This window comes from Vanellus vanellus (genome assembly GCF_965231255.1).
Source record: "Vanellus vanellus genome assembly, chromosome: 14".
In the NCBI taxonomy this organism is placed as follows: domain Eukaryota; kingdom Metazoa; phylum Chordata; class Aves; order Charadriiformes; family Charadriidae; genus Vanellus; species Vanellus vanellus.
The window spans coordinates 19,971,176-19,998,923 of NC_138919.1; the positions used below are offsets into that span (position 1 = coordinate 19,971,176).

General features: G+C 43.9%; 1 protein-coding gene across 1 annotated transcript; it reads right to left on the reverse strand.

Moving 5' to 3' along the window:
- Positions 1-570: 570 nt before the first annotated feature.
- Positions 571-27,695, reverse strand: POLR3E (RNA polymerase III subunit E; the record flags this gene model as incomplete). Its single annotated transcript, XM_082490482.1, has 20 exons — positions 571-1,401; positions 3,519-3,644; positions 4,547-4,624; positions 9,344-9,840; positions 11,392-11,456; positions 11,746-11,903; positions 12,902-12,961; positions 15,232-15,313; positions 17,603-17,723; positions 18,511-18,602; positions 18,688-18,732; positions 19,748-19,833; positions 20,391-20,510; positions 20,805-20,854; positions 21,332-21,439; positions 22,689-22,771; positions 23,070-23,185; positions 24,907-24,984; positions 26,486-26,536; positions 27,660-27,695. 20 exons carry the CDS (start codon positions 27,693-27,695, stop codon positions 1,345-1,347), a joined length of 2,109 nt encoding a protein of 702 aa, XP_082346608.1. The 3' UTR covers positions 571-1,344.
- Positions 27,696-27,748: the final 53 nt, after the last annotated feature.

Sequence of the window (27,748 nt, forward strand, 5' to 3'; positions counted from 1 at the left end):
GTGGTTAATAAACTACACTAGACTATTAATTAAGGTAGAGTTTTAGCAGTTTAAAAATAGATATTCTCCACAGAACTGTGAAATGCCATAAGTATGGTAACAATATTATTAGCCAATCTTATCTGGATTAATTACCTTAATCTGCTTATTTTAGTCAACAACTCAACTCAGTCTTTTCTGAGCATAAGTAGATGAAATAGAATCTCCTTGAGCTTCTCATGTGATGGAAATTATAGTAAAGAACATGACCAGTAAAGTAACCGTGTTCTACAATGCTTACAGCAGGACATCGATGTAAGATAACTCATTGCAGTTGGGCTTCAATGATAAACCTGTAACAAAAAGATCAGTTACTGTACCTTGTGCAACGGACCGTTAGCTTGACAGCCACTGCTCAGTGCCCCTAAAGACCAGGATGTAAAGCAGTTCAAGAGGCAGTTTACTGTCTACCTCTAACCCCCACTAAAACATTCCTGATCTTTCCTTCCTCCATAAGCCTTCAGGTTATAAAAGGAGCGGGTGCCTTTTCCACTTCTTCTTGGACAAATACAAGGCGGGGTAGAATTGACCTTCGAGATAGAATTTTATTTTAAAAAAATTACACAAAATAGAGGTTTTACATTGTTGCTGTGTGATAACTACAGCTGGATGCCTTCCAGAGGGTGCACTTGGTTACTTACCTCGCTGTATTTGCATACATCCCTCAAACAAAACCCACACCAATAAAAGAAATCCAGTAGTTGTTCCACATCTGTTTCAAATGTAGGTGCTTTTCCAAATAACTCATTTCACAGACAACAGGTGAGAACAATCGCTATGTAGTACAGAGTTCAGACAGTGATTTTGTTCCCCCCTCCCTGGCCTGTCATTTCCACGAACATGACGATCTCTTTATAAAGTGGGCTGTGAGGGCTATTACAATGCTCAGACTAAAGCATGAGCATCTAGGTATTTAACAAAAACTGGGATGTTTGCAAACAAATTTAATTTATTGGCATTACAAAATAAAGTATTAGACCATGATTTTCCATCATGTCTGTGTCAAGTATATGGTTTTATTTTTTTTCTATAACAAAACAGAACGAGAATTGAAATACATTAGAAATGCCAGATTAATTAAGCTGCAGACAGGGTCCCACATTGTCCTCCTAGTTGCTCTTGCGCCTAGGCGGCCATGCAAACACGTGTGTGAGTGTGTTAGGATGTCAATGACTGCAATGCCCATGTGCCCCAAAGTAGGTCAGATCCTGCCCCACACTCCCAAGGCCACGGTGTTTGTCTGTGCCACCTGCTGCAGGTTTTCTTTTTTGTCCTGGAGATCACTTGAAACCGCTAGCACCGCTGTCAAGACTGCACCGTCCCCTTAAGATACCACATTCCACCATAGCTCACACAGCAGTCCTGGGGAGAAAGGGAAAGTCTGTAAGGTTTCGGGACCCACTGTCTGGCTTTGGGACAATAAATGTCATCAGTAACAGAAGTCCCCTCTCCAGTGCACAAGGGAGAGCACAAATCTAGAGCAGCAGGTTATCGCCATCCTGAAGACCACTATGGCTTGAATGAAGACAATAAACACAAGAGAGTGAAGGTTGAGAGGCCACATGGACGACAAACAATGTGATGGCAGCAAGAAACTGGGCTTTTTAGGGGAGAAGATGGGGATCATGCAGAAGCCAGCTCAGGAAAGGTGGTGGGGAGGGGTGAGGACAAGGGGAACTGAGGGGTAAACACAGGCTGAAGCTCAGGTGGAGAGGCTGAAGGGAGCAGCAGGAACGGGCTGGAGCGTGAAGGCAGTCGCAAGAAACGATGTTCTGTGACAATGAACTGTCAAACCTTAGAAGCATGGTTTGGTATTCTGACTACACGTCTGCTAAGCACCACAGCAAAGGAGTTCAGTAAGTGGGTTTTCTCGTGGCTCATTTTCTTATTTCTATTAGATGAGCACCCAGTCTCTCAAGTTCTAAGCTAAGGGCTTCTCTTTTCTTTTTACTCCCACCCTCCCATTTAGGTAATTCAACACAGGCTTAAATACTGCTACGGAACTGATGCTGTAGAGCTTAAAGGGAAAAACGTTTTGTTTTGTTTTGTTTTTCTCAAGCCTTGGGACTCACACATCACAAAAACAAGTAAGAAATTAAGTGTGGAGGCTAGAAAGAGGGTTTGCAGGCTTGATCTGCAGATGCAAAAATACAAATGCTGTCAGTCTGTTCCTCTGTGTATAAAAAAGGAGCACACGCAGATGGGGAAATAGGAGTCAACAAATCCAATTTCATTCAAAGAGGAATCCAATCTCTTGTGACTTAAAGAAGCCAGAGAATCTTCCTATTTCATTAAATCATACTTCTAAATTTTATTTCAGAAGCAACGATAATGTCACATATGTCTGTGACAAATTCAAGGCAAAGAAGCCTGACACAACACAAGGCTGATGGCACGATGACTTAGTGACTTACATAAAAACAGTACCCAGTTTTTTAGGGGAAGGTGTTTTTTCTAGAAATAGGTTATCTGTTAAATAGCAACAGCATCATGATAAACTAATGCCAGTACGTGGTCTAGATATTCCAGGAGAGCTGATGCTAGAGCTCATCCAGTCACTTAACAAATCTCCCAGCACAGGCGAGCCACATGAAATACTGTCTAGTGGGCAGAAATGTCTGAGCTTATTTTAATGCTAAGACAACCAGGTTCTTTCAAGCAAGACCAGTTTGCTTATTATCACGGCAACAGATCTGTCATTTTTTAAATATGCTGTTATTCTGTTTCCAGATCCCAATGTAATAAAGTACTTCAGCACTTGTCTTATTGAAGTGGGTGACAGTAAGCAAAGGCCCACCAACAGTGATTAAAGTATTGCATTAGTTGGCAACTTTCTACTTAGCCATCCTGCATCACTTTTAAAGCTTGTCAATCATGGCCCACGTGGTCAGTACTTTATACCTTACACCTCTTTAGCAAGTAAATGGTGCATCTTCAAAGACAGAGATGAAAGGATTCAAATAAACATTCACAATGAAATGCGTTAACTACTACTTTGCCTGCTTGTTTTGGCTTGGGTTTTGCTCCATACACTGCTGCACGTCCCACTACAGAATTAAATGCATTTCCTTCTGAATATGTGGCACTTGCGCTCTTCAGCATTAACCAACAGCAGTCAGCTGGTAAACTCAGAACGCTGTGCAGAGCCCTCCCACCTCCTTAATGTTTAACTCCACATTATTTAAAAATAACTCTGAAGGATCACATTTACTACACTATTCTCTGCTGGTCCAAGATGACAAATAAAGATTTGTTGCAATAATACAAAATAACGCATGAGTCAAAATCACTACTCCTTGGAGGCAAAGGTAGAATGAGACAAGTGTATTTTTAAGAAAAGAAGCTGAAAACCAGGCTTTGTCCACATTCCAACATCAATCGTTTTGTCAATTCAAGGTAAAATATGATCCTTTGCTCAAACCAAGCATTAAAAATTCATGTATTTATTGGATCAAACCCACAACAGAATAGAAACTTACCTTTAACACTCTATCCACCTCCTGCTTGTTTAGATCTTCTCCGCATTCTTGACTCAGCTGATTCTGGATCACATTCCTGCGCACTCGATAATTTTTTGAAAAGATTTCAAGCAAAACTTGACGATGCTTTAAAAGAAAATGTATCATAAATACAAAGAGAAAAACAAATATGCCTATCTTTCTGTATGTCAAAACTGCATGTGCCTTATTCTGTACAAAACATTCACTGAACTACATCAGAGGATTCTTGCTTCATAACTCCGAAACCATCCCATATCCATCTGCTCTCTAGCAGTGCCCTCACCTCCGAGGGCTCTACAGGGATCTCTCCATACCCTGTGGCCAGACCTGCACCCGTCCTGTGACCTGGGGCACCTCCAAAGGTACAAGAACGTGATGAAGGAGGGGCTGCAACATATTCCTCTCAAATGCTCCCACGGGAGTTCACCTGGTCCACTCCAGCCAGGAGGCTGGATACTGCTTGACTTTCCTACAAATATGTAGATCATGGATGCAGGAGTTATGCTGCCCATCCACATTTTGTTAGGTGTCTTCCCTTTAACTCAATTTACTCTGATAGCAATTAAAACTCAGGAGATGCTCACACATGATGTAATCATTTCCTATTCTAAGAATAAACAGATACATCACATAACAACATTGTTTCCTCTCTGGTTAATGTTTGTATTATCATCAAAAGAAAAAAAAATTGGACTGGATCCTGGTGTAAGGTCTGCATCGGAGAATCCTTTCTCCTTGCAGGTTCAAAATTATATTTGTTCCACTGAGCTAGTTATTGACGTGTGTTACCAACATATTAGGTCATTTCTGCCCACACTGCCTTCTCTTGACACAGCAATGTGAGCTTAGAGATTCCTCTCTGCTGGAAATGGGTTGGTACTGAAAACTGGACACTTCAATAGGGAAAGTGGAAAACTACTTGCTGTACCAGTTCCAGAAACTAAACTTCAAATAATGCCAAAGGCTCAATAAGCATGTATTTGGTAATGTCACATTTTTATCTTTACCTGATCATAAGTATCACCGGCTTCCCAAAGCGCATAGACCTTTAGTTCATCTGGCGAAGCGGCAGTCTGCGGAGGAAACTGAGAACAAGTGGCTGTTAAAAATAACCATCTATTTAATGAGTTCTGCTTAATGACTCTATGATAAAGTATCCCTAGGCACCGATTACTGAATCAAAAACGTCGTTGCCATGTAATGAGAACATAAGCTCCTCTCCCCTTCCACACCTGAAGGGTAACTTTGCTGTGGCAGCCCCTGTGCCTGCTCAGGCACGGCCCGTCCTGCAGCCACAGGGCAGACACCTTCTCACAGGGCTGATGACTTCCACAGAAACAGGATCTGTATCAAACCTGTCCTGCTGGGTGATCCTGCAGCACAGACCCCGAATTAAGAAGTGGCTAGCTATGTGCTAGAGCATGAGATGACCACCACAGCACCCCGATGTGTGCCTTGATATGGCCAAGCTGTGCTTGACTGATGCTTCTGGTCACGGTGGGGTAACCCCCACCAGTGCCGTGGGTGCTGGTGCCATGTCTGGCACACCACCAACCATTTCAGAGCTTTACAAGGGAACTGCTGGGCACACTGGAATCGCATGAATAATGCATGGGGGCAGTTTCCCACTGGTGGAGGGTCAACCACCATGTACCAGAACAATCCCAGGTCTTGGATCTTAGCCAGTATCTCATGGCAAGATGTCTAGATATTTCTTGTCAGCAGCGTTTGCTTCTAGATCACTCACAGCAGTATTCAATCGAGACCATCAAGTACATTGCAGGGTCTTTCCGGAGGTTTTTGCATTTACAGTGGCAGGTTTTAGAGATTCAGACTCTATCCTGTATTTATCTGCTTCACTAATCCCAAGTCAGCGTTACTGACAAGCACTGTGCTTCTGCTGTATTTGTCATCTCTGTTTTGGGGCAGACTACAGGACTCCAGAAGACTGAACACTGATGGACAGTGAACCAGACACTTGCTCATTTTAGGCTCCAAAAATGAAGTGGTTTGGTTTGTTTGCTTTTTCCATGTGCCAAACTAGAGAAATAAATTTGTTTTTTCTGAGGCAGAGGCCTCACATCCCTGCACACAGGAAGGCACTCGACTGCCTCCCCTCTGTGCCCCAAACTCCTGAAAAAATAGAATACCATCCATTTGCCTTAACATTTCCCCTTGGAGCAGTGACTAATGAGCAACGCTGGAATATGACTTCACTCCTGACATGTCCCTTCCTGTCTGTCACTAACAATTTACCCCTTGGTAACCACCCAGACAACCTAAATCAATCATCTGTGAAAAGCTAACAAGCCTGTCCTGACTGTTCCAGCACCCCTCGATCCTGTCTGCCGGTACAACCCAAACCTTTCTTCCCAGCCCCACACCACGCCAAGAGACTTATGCATTGCAGAGTGGAAGATCAGCCTCTCCTTTCACACTGATCTTATTGCAGAGGGGAAGAGTTGTGCCTAGGGGGAGCAGCCTTGCCCCTCATGTCGGTCCAAACGGCTGGAATATAACAAGGTTTTACACTCGGTTTAGAGCCAGGATTCAGGTTTATTAGGCTCGCAACACCTGACATTGCTTCTTGTAAGGACGCTCGCTTTTGAGGAATAATATCTTTCGTATGCTTTCAGCACGGATAAAATCAAATACTTCAGCTTCCCTCCAGAATAAAGCCGCAGCAGGACAGGCAAAACGCAGGGCACCGGCAGCCCCCAGCCGCAAGCTGCCTCGCTCGGAGAATGTTGCTCAACAGACCCGAGCACAAACTGTCCTGCCTCAGATGCACCTCTGGAACACAGCTGTGTTTGTCTGGCCATTCTGTAAGGAAACCGCTTCCAAACCAACAAAATGCTTACTGGGGAAGAAAACCCCACAGACTCTCCTCCCCCCGTCCGGCCTCCCTCTGCGCACTGGTGCTGCCCGCAGTGCCCTGCCATTGCGCAGCCTGGCCGCGGAGCGGGAAATGCCGCTCCTCACGGACACGCTGCTCTCTCCGGACAGCTTGACTGTCCTGCCATCCCCTGCCCCTTTGCCATCTTATGTTCATTACCTTAATCTCTCCAGCCTCACCTTGAAACAGCTCTCCACTGCCTTAAAACCCTTTTTTAAAATACTTGGCCTGTGCCCCCTCCTGCTCTAAGCCCCCAGAGCTAGCACAGGGCTTTTAGGAGATGAACTGCTGCCCTGGGTCCCAGGGGCTGCCACGTTAAACGGGACGCTCTTGGGGAGGAGCCCTTGGCTTTGGGATGTGCTCACTCAAGCACTCAGCACGCCCTAAGAACAGCCACCACCAGGCAGCCTCACGTTACAGCTGAACTGGACTGAAAGGGGCTGAGTCTACCAGAAAAAGCTTACCAGCTGGGATAATCCCAGAGGTAAACTGCTGAGCTCCCCTCTGCAGGAGCCTGGCACGGGCACCAGCACAAAAGGCTCACCCTAACGCAGGGCTGTTTTCCTCTCCGGTTACCCTGGCCAGGCAGGACGCCGGACACGGTTACGTCATTTCCTGATGGCCCAAAAATATCCTCAAGATGTGGGCAGCACCACGCCACCCCAGGGACCATGGGAAGGCAGCCTGTGGGAGCCGGCCACCCGCGCGCACACCCGCCAGTCTGCGGGACCCGGGCACGGACATTCAAGATCCAGACTGCTGCGCAGGCGTCCCCCACGGGGTGGGAACAGGCCCAGCCCGCGTGAGTGGTGACACCGGCGCCGTGCGGGGTCTGCTGGAGGATGCCCCTTCTCACCCTCTCCCTGAGGGCAGCAGCAGCCACTGTGCGTGGGCGCTTCTGCCCAGGATTCGCTATTTCTTTATGTGTGCTTTTCCCTCCCACCTGAGGATGCTACAAAGTGCAGGCAAGCACAGCACCCACAGGTGGCCCCACAGCCTCCTCTCCAGCTGGAGTGGCATCTCTTCTGGCTCCCCACAAACACTATTTGTCTCACACCCTGGGTGCAGTTGGTCAGCTTTATAATAAATCCTGCGCTCCCCTGGTAAGGTTCCAATTGCCGTTTTCAGCAACATGTTTTCTGTAATAGGGCAGCATGCAAGCCGAGTGCCTTCACCCCCCACAGAACATCATTTTAGTTACCTCAGATCATTGATTTTTATCACCAAAGCACTTTCAATTACAGAAAACTAATGAGCAACTATGAAATCCCACACTAAACAATCCTCCGGGCTTTTCCTGAGCTCAGGCGCCCTTGTAGGGTTCTGACAAAATCATCCAGGGGAACAATCAAGAAACACCAAAGTGTATGAGCCCATGCACAGAGTAAAACCCACCCCAGCACCTTTGCCATCTGCACAGAGCACCAGGGGGAGGCTTGGGGGTAATGATGTACATTGCTGATAACAGTACAGGCTTTTACAGGCTCCCGTACAGGATCCCAAGTTTTGTAGTTAATTCTGGGTCAGCAGAACTAAAACATACAGCAGACCTCCAGCACACGATGTTCCAGTGACCACTTCTACACCTCCACAGGTCTCCTGTGACAGGGTTTTCCAGACAGAAGGAAGTTCCCAATCACCCCTCTTCAGGAGGATTTTATTTTGGTTGTTTTTTGAAAAAAGAAACTATCACACTTTTCACTCCTCACAGCCTTTAAGCAAAGAGTAGATGGAAACATTTCCAAAATCCCCAAATTTTCAAAGCAAACAAGTCCCACTCCCAAGCAATAGCACAGCAATGACCTCAGCTATTTACCATCAGCATGGCAAACGCACACATTACACCGCCTACAAAGGAGAGCCTAGCCCCTGCCAAGATGCAGTTCCAGGCAAATGTGACCCCAGGGCTTGGAAGCTGTCAAGAGAGAAAGCAGAAAGTACCGAAATTGGTGGTCTCCCTAGTGGCATTTCAAGTCTGTTACTGGGTTCCCAGGTGCCACAACACGTACTTTGCACAGGACTGAACGTGTTATTTCAGCCCCCTGAAGCAACCCTTACGCCTTAGCTGGGTTTCAATTCCCGTGCTCCAGGCTCGCTCTCGTCAGCCTGCCTACTTCCTCCTCTTTCCACCTTGCCTGCTCTTTGGAATGGTTCACATGTCTCTTTTCCTCTCTCCCCAATGGCAGCTGTCTCCCAGGCTCATTCTGGTTGCAACCCAATCAGCACTGCCAGATGTCTTGTAAAATTAATTTCCTTTTAGGCTCTTTCCCATAATGCGAAATTCCTCTTCCTTGCCTAAGCAACCTACTGTCACACAAACCTGGCTTTGTCTCATGCAATCATACATGTCATTTCCATAAAGACAAAGAAACAAAGACACCCCTGCACACTCTAGGAGGAAAGGCCTGACCAAAGACGTGCTGCAGGTATGTTGCTTCCTGTTGCGGGCTGCTGCTTCCCACAGGGCTCTGCTGGGAGTGCCTTGCCGCCCCCAGGCAGTCACTGCCACCTTTCCTCCCACAACTGTGTCCCTGTCTCAGAGAGAAGGGAGCTTGTGCAACTCCAGAAGAGATGATGGGAATCTGGGACTGCCTTAGATCATCTTAACAGGAGCAAGTTGGGACAGCGAGTCACTGTAGCCCAACAGCATGGACGTGGAAACAGAGCCCCGAAGACAACTAAGCCATGCAGCACAGCACACCGCAAAGAAAGCAGAGCGCAGGGCCTGCCAGAAGCAGGACACCAGACAAACCTCCAGCAGCTTCAACATATCCAATATTGGACAGTTACTCAGAGCACATCTGTTCTTCCAGGCCACCAGCACAGGCCACGCATTTCACAGCTCAGATGTTTAACTGTCCCCCCAGTCTCTCCTCCCCAAAGTACACCAAGGGAAAAACATACTTACAGGCACCAAAATCTGTTTGCAGCCAGTGTCCAACACCATGTCCTGCAACATTTTGTCTGAAATGCCACTGAACAACGTATGTCCTGGAGGCAGACTGGCTAAGTGAAGGTTAAATAACCGTTTAAGCTCACTCAGGGTGAGTACAAATTGTTTCTTAAATGTTGACGACACAAACGCCTTCAGTTCTTGGGCTACCTGATCAATGCAGCCTCCAGGCAAGTGGCCATTTAAAGAGTCCGTGGAGCCCTCCTCTGCATGGAGGCCGTTGACAATGCCGTTGTTCATGCCCTTATAAGCCGAGGTATCCATCGGTTCCTCGTCACTCACAGGCTCCTCTTTAATGCGGATATTGGAATCATCCATCTTGGATGAAGTGTCATTTGACTTCATCTCTGACTTTTGCTTCTGGAACTCCTTCTCCAGCTGCCCATAGTTCTGCTTGACTTTTGCTTTAGCCATGTTGACCCTTTGCTCCCCAGAAACCAGCAACGGATGAGCTAGAAAGAAACAAAACATACCATAAATCTCACCATAACCAGGGCTTCGGTCTTGCAGAATCTTTCTTGAAGGGCTCGTAGTGAAATAAAACCAGGAAATATCATCTGCTTGTGAAATCTAAGGTATAAACCCAGTTTGTTGATTAAATTTTATTTTAGTTTTGGGGTTTTTTGGGGAGTGGTGGTGGTGTCTGCTTTTTTTTTTTAAAGATAAACATGTTGACAGTTGTAAGCCAGATGCTTGGGGAATTGTGTTCCAGTCAAGGAACCTGAAGCAAAGACAAAGTGCATTTGTTCAATCACTAGGGCCTTTTCCACAAATCAGAAAACCAGGATACAGAATGCTTAAACATCCCTACTTGTGACCCAAATGCTCCTCTGCCCAGCAACTTTTATTTTTTTGAGTATTTAGTGACTGGTGGGCCCTGCTGCAGCAACTGCCAGAGCCAGCACCAGGATGTCCTATAGGTACCCTGAGGAGAGTGAAGGGGTTAACAGTGAACCTGAACACCTTTTAGCATGAGGTGCACAGTACAAAAGTCTGAAACCCTCTTCTTAGTTATTACCCAGTGATTATGAGAAAGGGACAGGAGGGAGTCCTTTCCCATGCAATCCTGCGCCTCTCCCTCTGTGTCCTCTCCACACCCAGCTATCCAAAGGTGAAAGGAAGGGGCGCGTTGGCAGCAGAGGAATCCAGTCTCAATGCCGAAGGAAGGAGTGCTGTGTTTAAGGTAAAAGCATGCACAGCACACATGCCATTATCTTCTCTGCTGTTAGGCTCGCTAATCCTCTCCAAATAACCCAACACCTAATCCTTCCAAGCAGATCAGACACAGGGTATTGAAATGGATTCAGATGCTCGTTTGTCAGTTCTGCTTATACTCCTCATTGGCTCCAGTGTCTGGCAGTGAGCCAAATGCTTAGTCAAAACTCTCTGGATTCTCAAGTTTTCACAATCTTTTAGGATTATGGAGCAGCTACTTTAATATTCTCACTGGCATCCATGGTGGAGAAGGATGTCAAAACCAGACAGCTTCACACTTCCCTGCAGCCCCCTGCCAAACACATTCTTCATTAATTGCTCAGCCTTCAAGCACACCACAGACAGCCCAGTGCAAATCAGGGGAAATGAAAAAATCACCTCATGCGTATTAGCTTGCAAACTGAGAGGTGAGAATTAGTTGTGCACCAGCCCTGTCCACTCTTCAGGAGCTCCTTACACCCTTACACCATACAAGCTGCCTTAAACGAAGAAGTGGTTAACAGAACCAGCTGGTTTTACACTATCAAATAGCGAGTCCCCAGTGCCAAGGAATCCTCCCTGCTCTGCTACAGGGATGCTACAGTAAGCTTGTGTCACCCCAACATCAGTGATGCTACTAAAGACCAAGATCTGTCTCAAATAATCCAGAGAAAATTGCAAGAAAGGAAAAATATCGAACTAAACGAGACCAGTCCCCACCATGTTGAAAACCAGAAAGGAACTCCAAAACATCACCCAGGAATATGGAGGCATGCATGTGCTTCAGGGTGATCTGCCTGGATCATTACCTGATTGTGCCTCTTGTTTCTTTGGTGTCAAGTGCTCCTTTAAGAGATTATAGACCTTTTCTAATCTGAAAGACAAAGGTAAAATGTAACAGGACAGTTTCAGATGTTACGCCTGCATGCAGCCATGCCAGCTTTAGCCATTGGATAGAACACTCAATTTCTCCAGGGAGCCAAGGAACAGGAATGACTTGAATGATACAGTGACACCCACCACCACACCACTGCCCGGTGATCGTGAGGTGGAAACCTTCAAGGCAATACAGATCAAATTATCTATCAATGTCTACAGAAGCTTAAATACTAAATAGTTCTCTGGTTTTATCTTATTCCCCCAAAATAAAACAAGTCATTTACTTGGCCTGGATGCCCATCCACAGCATGTGTTGCCTCTGAACTATATCTGGATGCTTCTTAACAAAGTCTTCATCATAAGGGAGCATGAATTCCCAACCTTTGTTTATTCTTGCCACAGACATGTGCTCTAGGAAGTCTTTCACATCTTCTGGACAAAGCTAAAAGGAAAATAAAAAGCATAAATCATATGGAAGTCCATTTACATAGGACATATGCAGCCATGCAGCAATGGGCATTGTTCCATGAGACAGGAAGAGATGGGCTGATTTGATATGTGTGGGGCACCTCCATGAATACACACCCAGCTAAGTCAGAGAAACTCATCCTCCTCTGCACCAACACTTTCACACAATGTTAAAAGCACAGGACTTCAGAGAGCAGTGGTGATTAATCACCTGAGAGTCAAATAGCTCATGGCATGTTCTGTGAAGAAAAGGGAGTTTCCACACTGAGATGAAAAGACCCTATTGCGAAGAGAAGCGTATTCTACAATCTTAATCTTACTTTAGAGCTGCAGGTCAGCTGCACCCACACATGCACAGCTTTTAAGCAGTACTGGATCTTACATTCCAAAAATAGATGATCTGTGCATAAATTGACTCGTGTTTTATCATTTTACTACATTTTAAGGAAATTATTTTTTGTCCTCTTTACTTAATGTTTCTCATTCATTTGCCAGTTTTAACAGAACATTCAGGTGCCTGAGTTGATGTAAAGCTTTTATTCAATATGGACAACTGGCAAATGCCAACAGAAGAGTTGCTCTTTGGTAACACACCCAAAGCAGAGCAGCTCGTGTGGACTGTACTCATCTGTTTTGGTGCATGATCAGTCAGCTTAATTCAAACTGTGTCTGGCTTTCCACTGAAACAGATGAGAGGACAAGATGCATTCCAGCGGCTCAGCTACAAGGCCAGTCATACCCTGTGGAGTCGTGGTAACTGTGGGAGCTGCTTGAAACGTTTCTAAAAAGAGTGTGTATCTATACCCATCCCACAGTGAAGCCGTGCTTGGTGAGCAACATTGAAAGTCAGCAGTAATGCAGATGCTGTGAACCTGACACAAGGCTTGCAGCAGTATCCACTACCGACCTACAGACAATGCCCAACACTTATCACCAACTCCTGATTTAGGAAGAAAAAAAACCATCACTCACTTTTGTAACTGCTGCCACTTCCTTTCTCACAACCCAGCGGTCCTGTGTGAACTTCCACATCTAGGAAGGCAAAGGAGAAAAACCTAGTAACTGTATTTAGCATTTGATTTACTGAAGTTGTAGTAATCACCCTGTTCAATGATGTTACCAGAAAAATGGAAACCCCAGTCCATTCAAGAATGTGGAAGTAGGTGATTCTCAGCCCGGTAGCGGGAAAACACTTTCTGGCCTCTTCTGTTGTCAAATGGCCATGAACACAGTATCAAGAGCTTCGAGAGTCCATGGTTTGCCTTGGTGAACCTGTGACTACAAAAGCTATGAAGACTCTCTTGAACTCAAACTGTTGAGGCTGATGACTGCTTCCCTTCTGCAGCACACACACAGACCCCTAGAAAGTGCCTATTCCCTTCTTCAATGCATATCACACTTAAAGTTATGCCGAGATGGCTTGTCACTCACATACTTGCCCCCAGTTAATGGAAAAGCTAGGTGGTCTGCAGAGCAGCTCCTAAGGTCTAACATCCTGAGAGGCAGCTGCTGAGAGCGGGCTAACAGGACACACGAGGACTTGGGCAGAACACTCTCTGAACATGACCTTTGATTTCTTCCTGTCTCGGTTTAAGTAGACAGCAACCTCTTTTAGTCTGTGCGTATTAATAAAGTTGCGAAGAATTCAAAATCTCATTACTGCCAGTTTCTTCCTGCCCTACAATGTCATCTGTGCATCCTTCTCTCTGATTCAGCTTCTCTCTGCCCACAAACACACAAAACCATGACGCTCGCTGTAGGGCACAGGGCATTTCTGTTCTAAAGCACAAGAAACGGCTGTCCAAAGGAAGTAGATTTATCAGCTCTCCTTGCACACAAGTCTGACAGCCGTTTCTCATCAGACCCTTTACCCTCAACTAGAGCCAATGGTACTCATGTTCTCTGAGTTTACTATGTGAGAATCTGCGGAAAAAACAGAAGCTTTCAGAAAAGACACAAATTACTTTTCCTCCTCCCCAAAGTACAACATGGAACAGGCAGACACCATAAGTCACCATTGGCCATAAATATTTTTTAACCTTATTAATTACTTTACACAAATGTATACAGGGAAATAAGCTAGGACACATTTTCTCCACAGATGCAATACAGCATTACATAGTATTTCTGAGCCTTATGACCAGACGTTTCACTTTGAAAGCCAGAAATATTGACACTTTCTATTTTCTAACATTTTATCTTTTTACCTGTTGTAGAGCTAATGACCAAATTTATTGCCTTTAAGATAACCCAGATCCATTTCTCATACAAGGTATATTTGACATAATTAAAATAATTTATCTTTACATCTTAATCACTAAAACATTACTGCTTACTTAACTGACCATAATAATTTCTGGCCCCTAGAACTTTACACACAACATGTCACCTAATCTGCTGTGCCATAAAGACTTAAGTCACACCTGAATCCAGGTCTCCATACGGCAGTGTCTTGGGCAGACATCAAGACACAATAAAAAAGTAAGTTTCAATCACCATCAGTTTTATCTTACACTAGTACTGTAATATCCTTAAAGTCTCTTGCAAGCATGCTCCTATTCAGAGGTAAATCTCATAAACAAACTTTGCAAACAAGGGGAACAGTCAGGTCTAACTGAAAAAAATGAGAGCAATGCACTCATCAGCTTCTCTTTGATGGGGTGGAAGCCATAAACTGAATATGAACTTAGGAACCACTTAGGAACTTAATTCTTTCCATGGTTAGCAAAAACAAAAACAATGCAGAGGTTGTTCCTTTTTGCTGTAGTTATGTGTGTGTTTACAAGACCTGTATTCATTTCAACTTCCATGTGCAGCTACTGCTCACAAAAGGTGCCTGGGAACAAAGTCCTTTCACTGATTAGCAGCTCTGGGGAATAAAGTCCTTTTTAAAGATCAACAGTGCGTGCTCACGGAGCACAAGGCTTACCCATACTGCCCTCCTGAGACCTCACAGTCCTGAGCCCCCGGAAATATATCTGGAGAAACAAGCACTTTATTATCCAGTGCTGGTGCTTCTGTCAGCCCCACATTGCAGGGGCTATGCGATAGGGGCTCTACAGCATGTATTGGAAAGGGATGAATACTGTTAATGACAGATGACCTGAACCTTCTAGCCAGCCACAATGTTAATCTACACCAACGCTCCCATGACAGACTTGTAATAACACCTTCAGGATTAAAGTACAAATAATTTCTTTGGAGGAAATATCTTATTGCAGTGGAGTTTTGCAATGCCTTGGCGTCTCAGGGAAACTTCACCTGCGTTTTCCTTTAAAAACAACAAACACTTTTATACTTACAACAAAGTCTCTCCCTCTACAGAGCACTTCTGCAGGGACTCCACTATGTGGACTAGAAGTATCTTTCGGGTAGAGGACATCACTGTTAATGAAAAGGGAAGACGGATTAGTTACTAGGTACACCAGAAAAATGGCATTGAAGATTAGTGTAACAAACATGTCCTCCCTGTTCTGCAGTTAAATTACACCTTTATCCAAAGCACGGTTTTCATTAAAGGAATTAACATTGGTGTAATTACATCACTGCAATTATACTAGTGCAAAAAGGCTTACACCAGCAAAGCGCAGCCTTGTGGCTAGCAGATGCATGCAACACAGGTACAAGCTCTGCTTTGTTCTTGCAAAGCCCATCCTGCCCCTTGGATCGGTGTAACCAAGACCACAATGATCCTACAAAATGCTTAGGCTAATGTGGTATGTAGACTTGAAGGCAGCATTTAGCCAAAATGCTGATGTATGGGCATAAGGGATTTTTATTTCCTCCCCAGCAATCAAGGGCTTAAGAGAACAATACTACAAAATGTCATGCTTGAATCAAACAGCCCCGAGACCAACTCTACCCTGTGCCCTTGTCTGCCTGCAAGATCAACTGGATGACATTTGTTAGCATGCAACAGGCTTGGGGCGGAGTGGCTCGAAAGCTGCCCAGCAGAGAAGGCCCTGGGGCTGTTGGTGGACAGCCGGCTGAGTATGAGCCGGCAGTGTGCCCAGGTGGCCAAGAAGGCCAACGGCATCCTGGCCTGCATCAGGAACAGTGTGGTGAGCAGAACTAGGGAAGTGATCATCCCCCTGTACTCGGCACTGGTGAGGCCCCACCTCAAATACTGTGTTCAGTTTTGGGCCCCTCACTACAAGAAGAACATTGAGGTGTTGGAGCACGTCCAGAGAAGGGCTACAAAGCTGATGAGGGGTCTGGAGGACAAGTCTTATGAGGAATGACTGAGGGAACTGGGGTTGTTTAGCCTGGAGGAGGCTGAGGGGAGACCTTATCACCCTCTACAAGTACCTGAAAGGAGGTTGTAGAGAGGTGGGGGCTGACCTCTTCTCCCTGGTGACAAGTGATAGGACGAGAGGAAATGGGTTCAAGTTATGTCAGGGGAGGTTTAGATTGGATATCAGGAAAATTTTTTTCACTGAAAGGGTTATTAAACATTGGAATAGGCTGCCCAGGGAGGGGGTGGATTTGCCATCCCTGGAGGTGTTTAAAAAAAAGGGTAGATGTGGTACTTGGGGACGTGGTTTAGAAGTGGTTTTGTCAGGGTAGGTTAATGGTTGGACTTGGTGATCTTAAAGGTCCCTTCCAACCTCAGCAATTCTATGATTCTACGCTCTCCAAGGCCTCAAGGCAACCCAATCATGATCTTGATCCTACCCAGGCTGAAGAAATGGGTCCCCTCTGCATTTAAAGCTCAGATATGTGCACACGCTGGTCTGTGCCCAAACATCCCAAACATGACACATCTACTACAGATATATACATCCTCCTCAGACTAGTAGCAAAGAATCAGCTATAACATACAAACAATCTGAATGCTAATATACTCTTTTAACTTGCTTCCAGCTTCCTTCTGGAATGGCTGGAGGGATAGCAGGGGTGGCTGTAAAATCTGTTCACACTGCTAATACAGGCATGTATCACAACAGCTGAAACACATCCTGCGTACACACGTGGCACTGGTAGCTGGTGCCACTCATTTTAACAGAGAGCTATTCCAGAGACTATAATTGTCCACATGCAGGGCTTCACCCAGGTAAAAAAATCATACCGCAGTTTAGACTTCAATTTCCAGTGGTATGCTTTATCCTAATAAACAGGAGAATGATACAGAATCCATTTCATGTGGTACACTCAGTACCTCACGCTTGATTTATTAAGCCAGTAATGCCTTCTAGAGGGTAGCTTTCAGCTGACAAGAGCAGCATTCACTGATGAACAGCAAGGTGACTGCACAAGGATCTTTCTTTGACTGATTTTAGCTAAGAAATACTATAGCTGACATTGGTTTCATTTTCTGTGTTTATATTTGCCACTAATCTCTGGAAGAATTTGGGACAGTCCTCTCACAATGGAACATGAATGAAGACAACACCAAAAACCTAACATAACTCAAATGCAAATACAGATTACATCACTGCTCAGCCATAGTTTTAGCTGGGGTAGGTACTAAGGTATCATCCTTTAACATCAACCCTTTGAATTTTGAATATCTGACTGCACTAAAACGCACCAAACATTAAATCAAGATTTCTCAGTTCTGAGTTAAGCACATGGCTACTTTGGGACACAAGGAAGATGAGTACATAAAATCCATTGTTCTGATCCCCTCCTTAAGGCAGAAAACCATGTCCCAGTAACAAAGACAAGCCATACCTCTTCACCACCCAGTTTCCCTGGACCAGCATTGCCACCTGCTGTATACAGCGGAGAACTGCTGTAGAGTCAGTCCCAGAGCCTAGCAAACTCATCAGATTTGCAAATGGCATAACCTTCACTGAAAGGCAAAAATACACACCAGATTACGGGTTTCTTCAATGCACATGATAAAGACATAGATTTATAAATCTAGGATACTATGATTTATGTTGAAGTTCGCGGTCAAAGCTGTATCTTAGAAAAAAACCCCAAACCTAATCTCTACTAAGTCTCTCCCTGGACTGTAGTCATCATCTGTTCTAAAAATATCTGCTAATGTTGCATCAAAGTTGACTGTCTTAACTAGTCCCAAATTAACGCATTAATAAAATAATAAAAAAATAACCTTTGCCTTTGGCAATATTTGGAAACAGCGATACCTGACAAGACAGGAAGCTCCTGAGGCAAAGTCCTCAGGATTTGCTCTCATCAGATAGTAACTCTGAAGAGACAAAATAACATAACTAGATTATACTCATGAAGTGCGTATTACTGGAAACTTCCCAGAAAATGCCAAAGTGCAGCTTGTTGCATTAACCTTCAACTTATGATTCACGCTCAGACCCCACATTCCAGGAGACACCTGCTGAAATAGAAGTATCCAGAAAGCTGTCATCAGATTAGAAATTATTCTAAGAGCAGGTTGACTGCAAACATACAAATCAGCAGTAAGACCTACTGTTACTGCTCTTCTCTGCACAGTAGGTCTTCTTAAGGAAAGGCTCAGGATTTGTGCTCTTCACAGAATCAGCATCAGACAGACTGTCTGGTGGGGTGACAGAACTGATACTACTAGGAAAGGTATCTTATCTGAGGCAATTAGAAGTCACAAAGTAAAGTGCAAATGTATTACAAAAGCTACAAACCATTCTTCATCAGGATCTTAATCTGATCAGCAAGGGGTAAAGTTCTCAGCTGGGCCATAGAAAGCACATTGCTTGGAGCCATTGGTTTGTCACTGCAGATAAAACAAGCAGATTTGCAGCCCATGAAAAAGAGCATCCGGCCAATATGGACTTTGAACATTCTGTACAAACACTTACTTCTCTTCCTCTATGCTTGGAGGCATCAGCATCATTAAATATTCACTAGAAGAAAAGCAAACACATCCTTAAAATGCTTGTCTTGGGACTTCCCAAGTTTAAGTACAGTTATTTCTTGCTTAGACCAATCCTACTTGTGTGAATCTACAAAACAAACATAAGCCTGAAAAGACAGCTCTCCCCTTTCCTCCTCTCCCATCTTCCTCTGTAAATTCAGTACTAGTAAAAGCTATTGCCATTCATCTGCCCAAAGAGAAGGAATAAAATACATGGGAGTCAGAATCCCAGCTCTTCTGTATAGAAGAGCTGTCCAGTTAGAGGAACCGCAAGAGTAAATACATTAAACACAGATGCTCTGACACAGCAGTAAGATGGGTCATGTGAAGTCCTGTAGACAGAGAGAATCATGCCTGCAACAAGCAAAAAGTCTTTCCCACCCATGTTATTACCAGTGTCTGTAAGGAAAGAATCAGATCTAAAAGACTTCTCAGAACACCTAGCTCTGTTCCACTGAGATGTTACCCACAGCACTAAACAGAGAGAGAGTCTGCCACCTTCCTACGACTTGGGCCACGGCTGTATCAGACTTAGTGTCGACTGCAGCACGGGAGGATTCCTGCATAGCCGCAGTCACCACGAAACAAAACTGAACAAGTTTCAAGTAGTTTCAGGTGTCTCTCACAAAAGAAAGTTTTGTAAGATTTGATAACAACGGGAGTTAGTTGGCTTCAGAGTTTTAATTTATTTTAACCAGAAGCAGCTTTTGTTTTACTTTTCCTTTACAATACTCACAGTCCCAAAAATGCAGGGTTGTGATAACATACGAGAGGTTACAATCCCAAGTGAAAACAACTAGTTTTAATCTCGGAGCACAGGGAAACAAAGAAAGCAACCCGAATAAGTTGAAGGGTAGGTTGTTTCTGTATTTTTTAAACAATTCAATTTTTATCATGAATAGAATTATCAAAGATCACACTTTTAAAGAATATATCTGCTTATTACTCTGAAAACAATCCAAACAAATGACTGCAATTTCTGTAGGAAATCATCAAACCATTACCTGGGAGATTTAATTAATTCTGTGTTTTCAGCAAGGCCATGACCTTGACTAAATAAATACTGGCGCTCGTGTTCAGAACGGCTATCCTGGAGATATGGAGAAGAACAAGAATCACTAGCACATACTGAAAACATATAAAATGCCAGAGACCTGGACTCCTCATTCCACACTGTGACCACCCTGTCATTACTGCACCATTCAAGCATTCCACATGATCAACTGATGTTCTGCTTTCACTCTTTTGGACAATGCTCATGTGATGTGGGAACATTTCTGTTGCTGTGACTTAAAAATCTCCTGACAGACACGCATGTGGGATTTCTGACACTCAGCTGACTGGGTTCCCCAAGTCTTTCACAAAATCCAGTTCATAATCCAAGACCTGAGTGATTCTTGTACTCAGACCTCCTTATATGTACGTCCAACTCTCAGTTTTAAATGTTTTCCAGTGTGGAGACCCCAAAGCATTTTCCAGTGGAGGAGGTACACAACACTGCAGGGTCTGTTCAAGCCTACAGACCTACTTTTCTTCATTATGTTTTGATGATTCCCTGATTCCTGTGGGCCCAGACTGAAAAACAGTTCTAGACTTGGCTGAGCCTTCAGGCCCAGGCGGCCTCCTCAGCAGCCAGCACACACCCACCTTCAATCCATAATAATGTAGATGAACCCAATGCTCTTCAGCTTGCCTCTTCTGCAGGAACTCATAGGACTGAACACGTCGTTGACGAGCTTGTTCAGTCTCGGGGCGAGAGAATCGTACCTAAAAGATTTGGGCATCATTGTCATTAAATACAGCCTCAAACTCAAACACCTACATTATTTATTTGGTACATAAGTAACAGAAGCTGGGGCCCTAGCTCAAATGAATCACTCCTTGCTGTCAATACCATCTTTATGCTTGTGCAACAAGGGCAAGTCCATCTTGCTTCCCCCCTCCCAAGCCCTGGGTCACCAGGACGAGCTGAGGTTTCCCATGCTTTTATTTGGGTGTGAATTGTCATGCTTTCCTGTGAACCGTTGCCTGAACTATTATAAAAAGGAAATCTGGACATACGGTAATTTGCTTAACATCATCTTCAGCTTCATCCTGGGATGAATCACCACCTGCCAAAAAATACAACAGAATACACACACCCCTTCAGTAAAGAGCCAAAGCCAATCTGTAACTGCTTGGGGGCCCTTGCAGGGACAAAGCAGTACTAAGAACTACATAACCATGGGTTCAATGCCAGCTTGTCAAGCTATGCAATGTATGACAGCACCACACCGCTCCTACGATAGGAAATACTGCTCCCACAAGCTTTGCAGTGTAACTTTTCAGTGGCAGTGGTGACACACTGCCTACTGCTGCCCTTTGACACTACCCACCACCTCCCATCCCCCAGTCCCCCACACTGTGCCCACAAAACCATTTATGCAGCTACACTGAAAATAAGATCAGCAAAACAATCTGAGAAATGGCCTTATAATCAGCATGTTGTTATAACAAACACCTTCAGAATATAATGACTATTATTGGTAAAATTAGAGACAGAACTTGTATCACCTCCCAAATGAAAACACAACTCGTGGAGCATTTACCTTCATTAGCAGCTTCTCTTTCTCGGTGTTTTGCATCAGCCTTGTCCAAGTAGGTGAAGCTTGGCCTCAGCTGAAGAATTCCATGTAGTGGAGTCAGGTGAAGTTCACCTGAAAAAGAGAATTAACATTGGTTAAAGTAGTTTTTTTCCACTGCACAAGGACAGCACTTTTCATTATCACCCTATCTCTCAGGGTTTCAAAGGAGTATGAAAGACTGTATCAGTTCTGGCTGAGATGGAGTTAATTTCCGCCCATAGCAGCCCTCATAGCGCTGTGCTTTTTACTGGTAGCTGGAAAGTTGTTGATAACACACCAGTGTTTTGGCTGCTGCTGCGCAGTGCTGCACAGCCTCACGGCTGTCTCCCCAACACTCCCCCCTCACCAGAAGGCTGGGGGTGGGCAAGATCTTGGAAGGGGACACAGCCAAGACAGCTGACCCAAACTGACCAAAGGGATATTTCATACCATTTGATGTCTGCTCAGCAATAAAAGCTAAGAGAAAGGGGGGGGGGGGGGGGGGAGGGAGGGAAAGGGGGCATTCGTTATCACATTTGTCTTCCAGAGCAACTGCTACACTTACTGAAGCCCTACTTCCCGGGAAGTGGTTGGACATCACCTGCTGACAGCAAGTAGAGAGTAAATATTTTGTTTTCTTTTTCTTCCGCACACAGCCTTTGCTTTTACTTTTGCTTTATTAAACTGCCTTTATCTTGACCCATGAGGTTTTTTCCATCTTATTTTCTCCCCTCCAACCCCCATCCTGCTGAGAAGGCGAGTGATAGAGCAGCTTGGTGGGCCTCTGGCATCCAGCCCAGGTCAACCCTCCACAAAGACCAAGACCTATTTCTGCTACTTTCCTTTTTGTGTTTAAACCAGATTTTGTAGGGAGCCACATTCTGGTTCAGACCTGATGTACAGTTCAGGAGACTTGTAGTAAAAAAGTCATACATATTTTCATCTGAAATGATCATCAGATCAAAACACTGTGATGGGATTAGGAGACAAGAGAGGGGCAAAAAGTGTTGGAATAGGAAAATGAGATAGACACAACTAGATAGAGTTAGTAATTTAAAAAACAATGATAAATTTATGCTACAAATTTGCATTATTTCAGGTCACCATGCACTGTTGAGATCCTGGAGGCATTTACCAACCCACAGTGTTCTTGTACAACAGTTACAATTTTGCTAGACCTTCTCAAGGACTCTGGGAACATCGATTAGCAAAACTTCTCCTTTCTTTAAAGACACATCAGTCAATTAAAACCTAGGCTGAAGTAAAAAGAACAAACAGGTCTTATTTTAACCCTGAAATGAGCATGTTTCACTGATGTCAGGGGTAAGCAAAAGAAACTTACCTTTTTTATAAACAGCAGCTGCGTAGCGGGACACATTATTGGCAGCTTGTGACGAGCAGAAAGTTTGCTTGTCCATCAACTTCCTGCAGACAGATCAATGCTGTGAGATTGTATTCTACAGGCAATGTGGCATACAGATGTTAAAGGTCTGAAATCACCAATTTTCAAAATGGAATATCAACAACTGCAGCAAATATACTCATCTTTCTCTTTGCAATTCAGAATTCATGAAGCACACCAAAAAATGTAGATTACTTCCAAGAATACTTGCTATATAACAGTGTCCGAAGCACTTGTTCTCACCTTTCCCTGAAGCCCTGGTGGACATACCTATATCTACGCCCACCACAAAAAGCAAATGAAGGCAAAGAGGACACCTACGAGGAATAGGTACTTGTTTCATCTGTACACGTGCCATCTACATTGAGAGCAATCTGTTCTCCCTTGCTGCGACAGTAGTTAGGATTCAAAGTATCAATGGCCATTTCAAGTTCAACCTAAATAGTAGGAAAGGAAAGACAGCTGATTACCATCGCAGAACCCCACACATATCAATTAAAATTCAAACCCATGTTTGCTAACATTTCCATAAGTTTACAGCAAATTTATAATACATCAGCAGCATTCAAACCCACAGGGTAAATCTCATGCATAAAGTTGAGCATATATATGGGTTATATAGAGAGAGCTACAAAGTTGATTAGGGGATTAGAACATCTCTCTTATGAGGAAAGACGGAGGGACTTGGGTCCTTTTAGTCTAGAGAAAAGAAGATCGAGGGGGGATCTTATTAATGCTTACAAATACTTAAAGGGAGGGTGCCAGGGGGATGGGAACAGTCTTTTTTCAGTGGTGCCCAGTGATAGGACAAGAGGTAACGGGCACAAACTTGAACATAGGAAGTTCCATCTTAACATGAGGAGGAACTTCTTTACTTCGAGGGTGGCAGAGCACTGGAACAGGCTGCCCAGAGAGGCTGCGGAGTCTCCCACTCTGGAGACATTCAAAACCCGCCTGGACGCTGTCCTGTGCAACCTGCTGTAGGTGACGCTGCTCTGGCAGGGGGGTTGGACTAGATGATCTCCAGAGGTCCCTTCCAACCCTGACCGTTCTGTAATTCTGTGATTCTGTTTTTGTAGGATGGGGACATTTTAACAATAAGCTAGGGATATATAAACTCCCATGTAAATTAATGGGAGCAGAGAAATGACAGTTCTTTAGGCAGCCTTGAAATACACCTTCACTTTGATGCATACCTTCCACTACATCATCAGTCTAGTTTACTTGTCAGTACAGACCAAGTGCCCAAGCAATATCCTCCAAGCCTCCCTATCACTGAGGATCCATTCAGAATCTCTCAAACTTCAGGTATGTTTCCTTCTAGTTTGGGTACCAAGCAGTGTAAAGTAACTATGTCCTCTTCAGAGGCAAAGGCTTCGATGCTGCTAAGTGTGAGACTGCAGCATTTACCACTGACTTCGTAGTTATTCCCGATTTACACCGGTCGAAGCAGAGAAACAAGGTCTAAGCTTACAATGCAAATGTTTCCTAATTTTAATAGAAGACTTCCTGAACACAACATGCATCCTAACTCCAAAGTTCACACAAGCACTCTCCTTAACCATTTCCCAGAACAAAATCCTAATATCACAGACATCTATTTCTGAGGTTTTTAAATAAGGCATTTTAAAATCATAGCCACAGTTTTGTCATACATTTGCAAGCAAGTGCAATCATTTTGGCTTTGGCTATGCTTTCACTACCTATACAACCCCACTGATTTCAAAAGGACTGATGATGATTCAATGCCAGGCAAGAGAGAAATCAAGACCCATGCTGACACTGAAAGACAGAGCATGCCTCCAAAGCTCAACCCTTTTCTGAATGCTTTAAAAACCTTTTAAATCAAGCTGTATTAGCACAAGCGCCTAAACACTGAATTAGCATTAGTAACTACATTTCCCTGAGTGACTCTCTTTTATATTAAGAGAGTGGCTTTTCCATGATGACCTTAATTCCTCTCTTTATAAACTACTCTTATTCTAAACCCTACTTTACAAACACAAAAACAGACTCCCCCAATACGTCCAAGCACAGAGATCTGGTCCTGCAAGTAGCTACTTAGTTATAACAGCTTAATAGCACAATGTGCTTTTCTTAAGTACATTCTGCACAATGTAAAACAACTTTTACAGACTGGACTCAAATGATGACCAACCTTTTGCTGCTTTGGTTTTATCTTCGCTGATAAATGTGTAACATCATCGTACGTCATGGAAGCTGGACGAATAGGATACTGGAAAACAAAACCATTTCATCAAACCCTCTTCATTTAAAGATCAAAGAACTCCACAGAAACTAACTAAATCTTCCCTGTCCTCTCACATGTAGATCCACTTGCCAGATGGATACAAGACATCAAAAAAAGAAGTTACTTGACTCATTTGTGAGTCATCAGGGGATTTGGGAGTATGACCTATCAAGCCTGTTGCTTTCCCTTCAATCCTCTGCTTTCATCACTACATAACCCCATTCCTGCCCCTCATATGCCACAATAAATTTTAATACAGGAAAATGGTACCATGTTAGTATAACAGAAAAATAAATTGTTGGAAGCAATTAAAAACCTATCCCCCAGCATTAAGTCTCTGGAGAGGTATAACCTCTCTGCCCAGAGAGGCTGTTGAGACCCCATCCCTGGAGGTGTTCAAGGCCAGGCTGGACGTGGCCTTGGGCAACCTGGTCTAGTGAGAGGTGTCCCTGCCTATGGCAGAGGGGTTGGAACTCGATGATCTTCAAGGTCCTTTCCAACCTAAACCATTCTATGATTCTATGATACCTAAAACTAAAATATTTGTGGGTTTACACAAGTGGTGTTAGCTTACAAGACATGGGCCACATGTAGCTAGTCAGGACACCAAAGGTTTAGCCACATGGGTCTCTCTTCTGAACTATTTGGGAATTCAGAGAGGACAATGTGGCATCCAAATGAAATCTTCCAGCCATAGCAGCGTCCTGCTCAGACCTGCCATTTCTCCAGAACACTCACAAGCCCCTTCACTAACCAATGCTTGCTCCTGACACGGAACAACTGTGGGTATCCCAGAGGGAAGGCTGAGTGTCTGGTCCAGCGTGTCTGGCTGTCTCCAGCCATGCTCTGCTGACAGGTGCCATGCAGAGGATCTGTACAGGAGGCAGTGGGCTTACCAGTGGACATCATAGGTTTACAATGAACATTTCAGCCAACAGCCTCAAAAGACTTCCCATTTTGCAGATGGGAAAAGTGAATCACAAGGATAAAATGATTAGGGAAATTCAGTGGCAGAATGGAAAACAGACCTCTGCCTTCCTAACGTATTTCCACCTTCAATCACTAGTTAGTTTCATCTCCACAACATAAGGGGGCTCTTCTGATGAATCACACTTATTTCTGAATACTGATGACATTTTAAATAGGACCAGTCCTAAAAAAATGTTTGTTGAGTAAAGATGGCAGAAATCAGTGTTGAGGGAAGATGGCTAAGAGACTGCAGATTTATCCAAAACATGATAAAAAGACATTATCTACTAAAAGCAGTCCCTTAGGGTGGTTAAAGGGAGTGACTTAATGACAAGTCTGTGCCGTAAATGACCACCCCTCTCTTGGCAATGATTTAATACTAAATATTTCAACTGACTGAGACCCAAAACAGGCTTGTCTATATCCAAGATCTTGGCAGGCTGAACCAGTAAGGATAGTTACTGCTCTTGAATTTATTTTAAACAAACTAGCACTGCATAAAAGTTAACTGAAATACCTGAAACAGATACAGCTTCTCCAGTAGACTTCTGGCCAGGAACACATCAATCTAAAAAGCAAACCAAACAACTTTCATCAGATGCCAGCTGTAATCGAGGGAGCTTCAGATAAACGTACAATCCCTAGAGCTCAAATACTGACAATTTTAGCTTTTCATTACAAACTCTAATGTAAAACACATTCATGACTCTCTTGTCAAAGGTCTCCTCCGCTGATTTGCACATCAAATTCTGCAGTTGGCCTTTTAAAAAAAAAACAAACAACCCACACACACTATGATGAGGCAGCAGACAGTGGCTCTAGCTGTTTTTTCTCTCTAAGAAAGCTTGGCAAACAAATCTGAAATTTTCCGAGGGGCTGAAGTGAATCTGTTATCGCAATTATAGAAAGAAGAGGAAGTTCTCTCTTTGGCAGTTATGACTGAAAGGTAACTTCATTGCCATTATTTTGTCATAAAATCTTTCTAAATTAGACAAGAGACACCACATCCCAAATCTGATTAAATATTATCATTTTGCCACCAGCACTGAAAATCCACAGATGTTCCATAAATATCACGTATGGGAGCTGCCATTTTAGATACCTTTAGATATAGTCCTGACAATTCCCACTCCTTTTCTCACAGCTTTTCTCCTTCTTATGAGCTTGCCCTTCCTTGTACTTCTAGTGTGTAAATTCAGACATAAAGTGAACAGGACACTGTGGCTATCCTTTGGGACACAGTAGTCCTTTAGACAAGTCCAGAATCAGAACAAAATTGTTTGTTTTAGCAGAAGATGTGGAACATTTTAGCTTCATGTTTAACATACGTTAACTCATCCAATTTTTTACAGCTCTCGGAGACACGCAATAGAGTTGCTGGAAACACACAGTGGTAGAAGCAAGTTCCCCACCTGCGTTCCTCTTCTGACACAGAAAGATCACAAAGGGTGAAAAACCTGATCTGAATCTGCCAACATGGACACCACTATTTTGGCAAAATAGATACCATGAGCCATATACTTGGCCCACACAACATACTTCCTTGCACAGAGCAAGCCATCAGCTGTAAGACAACCACTGATGTTGATGACATGTTGTTTCAGCAATGCAAGAACACTGGGAACTATAGTAATAGTGATAATAATAAAAAAGCATCATGTACAATCACTCCTACCACAACGCACTTTTACCTCTTGTATAATTGGATCATCTTCTTCATTTGCCATGCTAGGACACAAAAAGGTTTTTCTTGGCTTATTCCTTGGTACAACCTGAAATA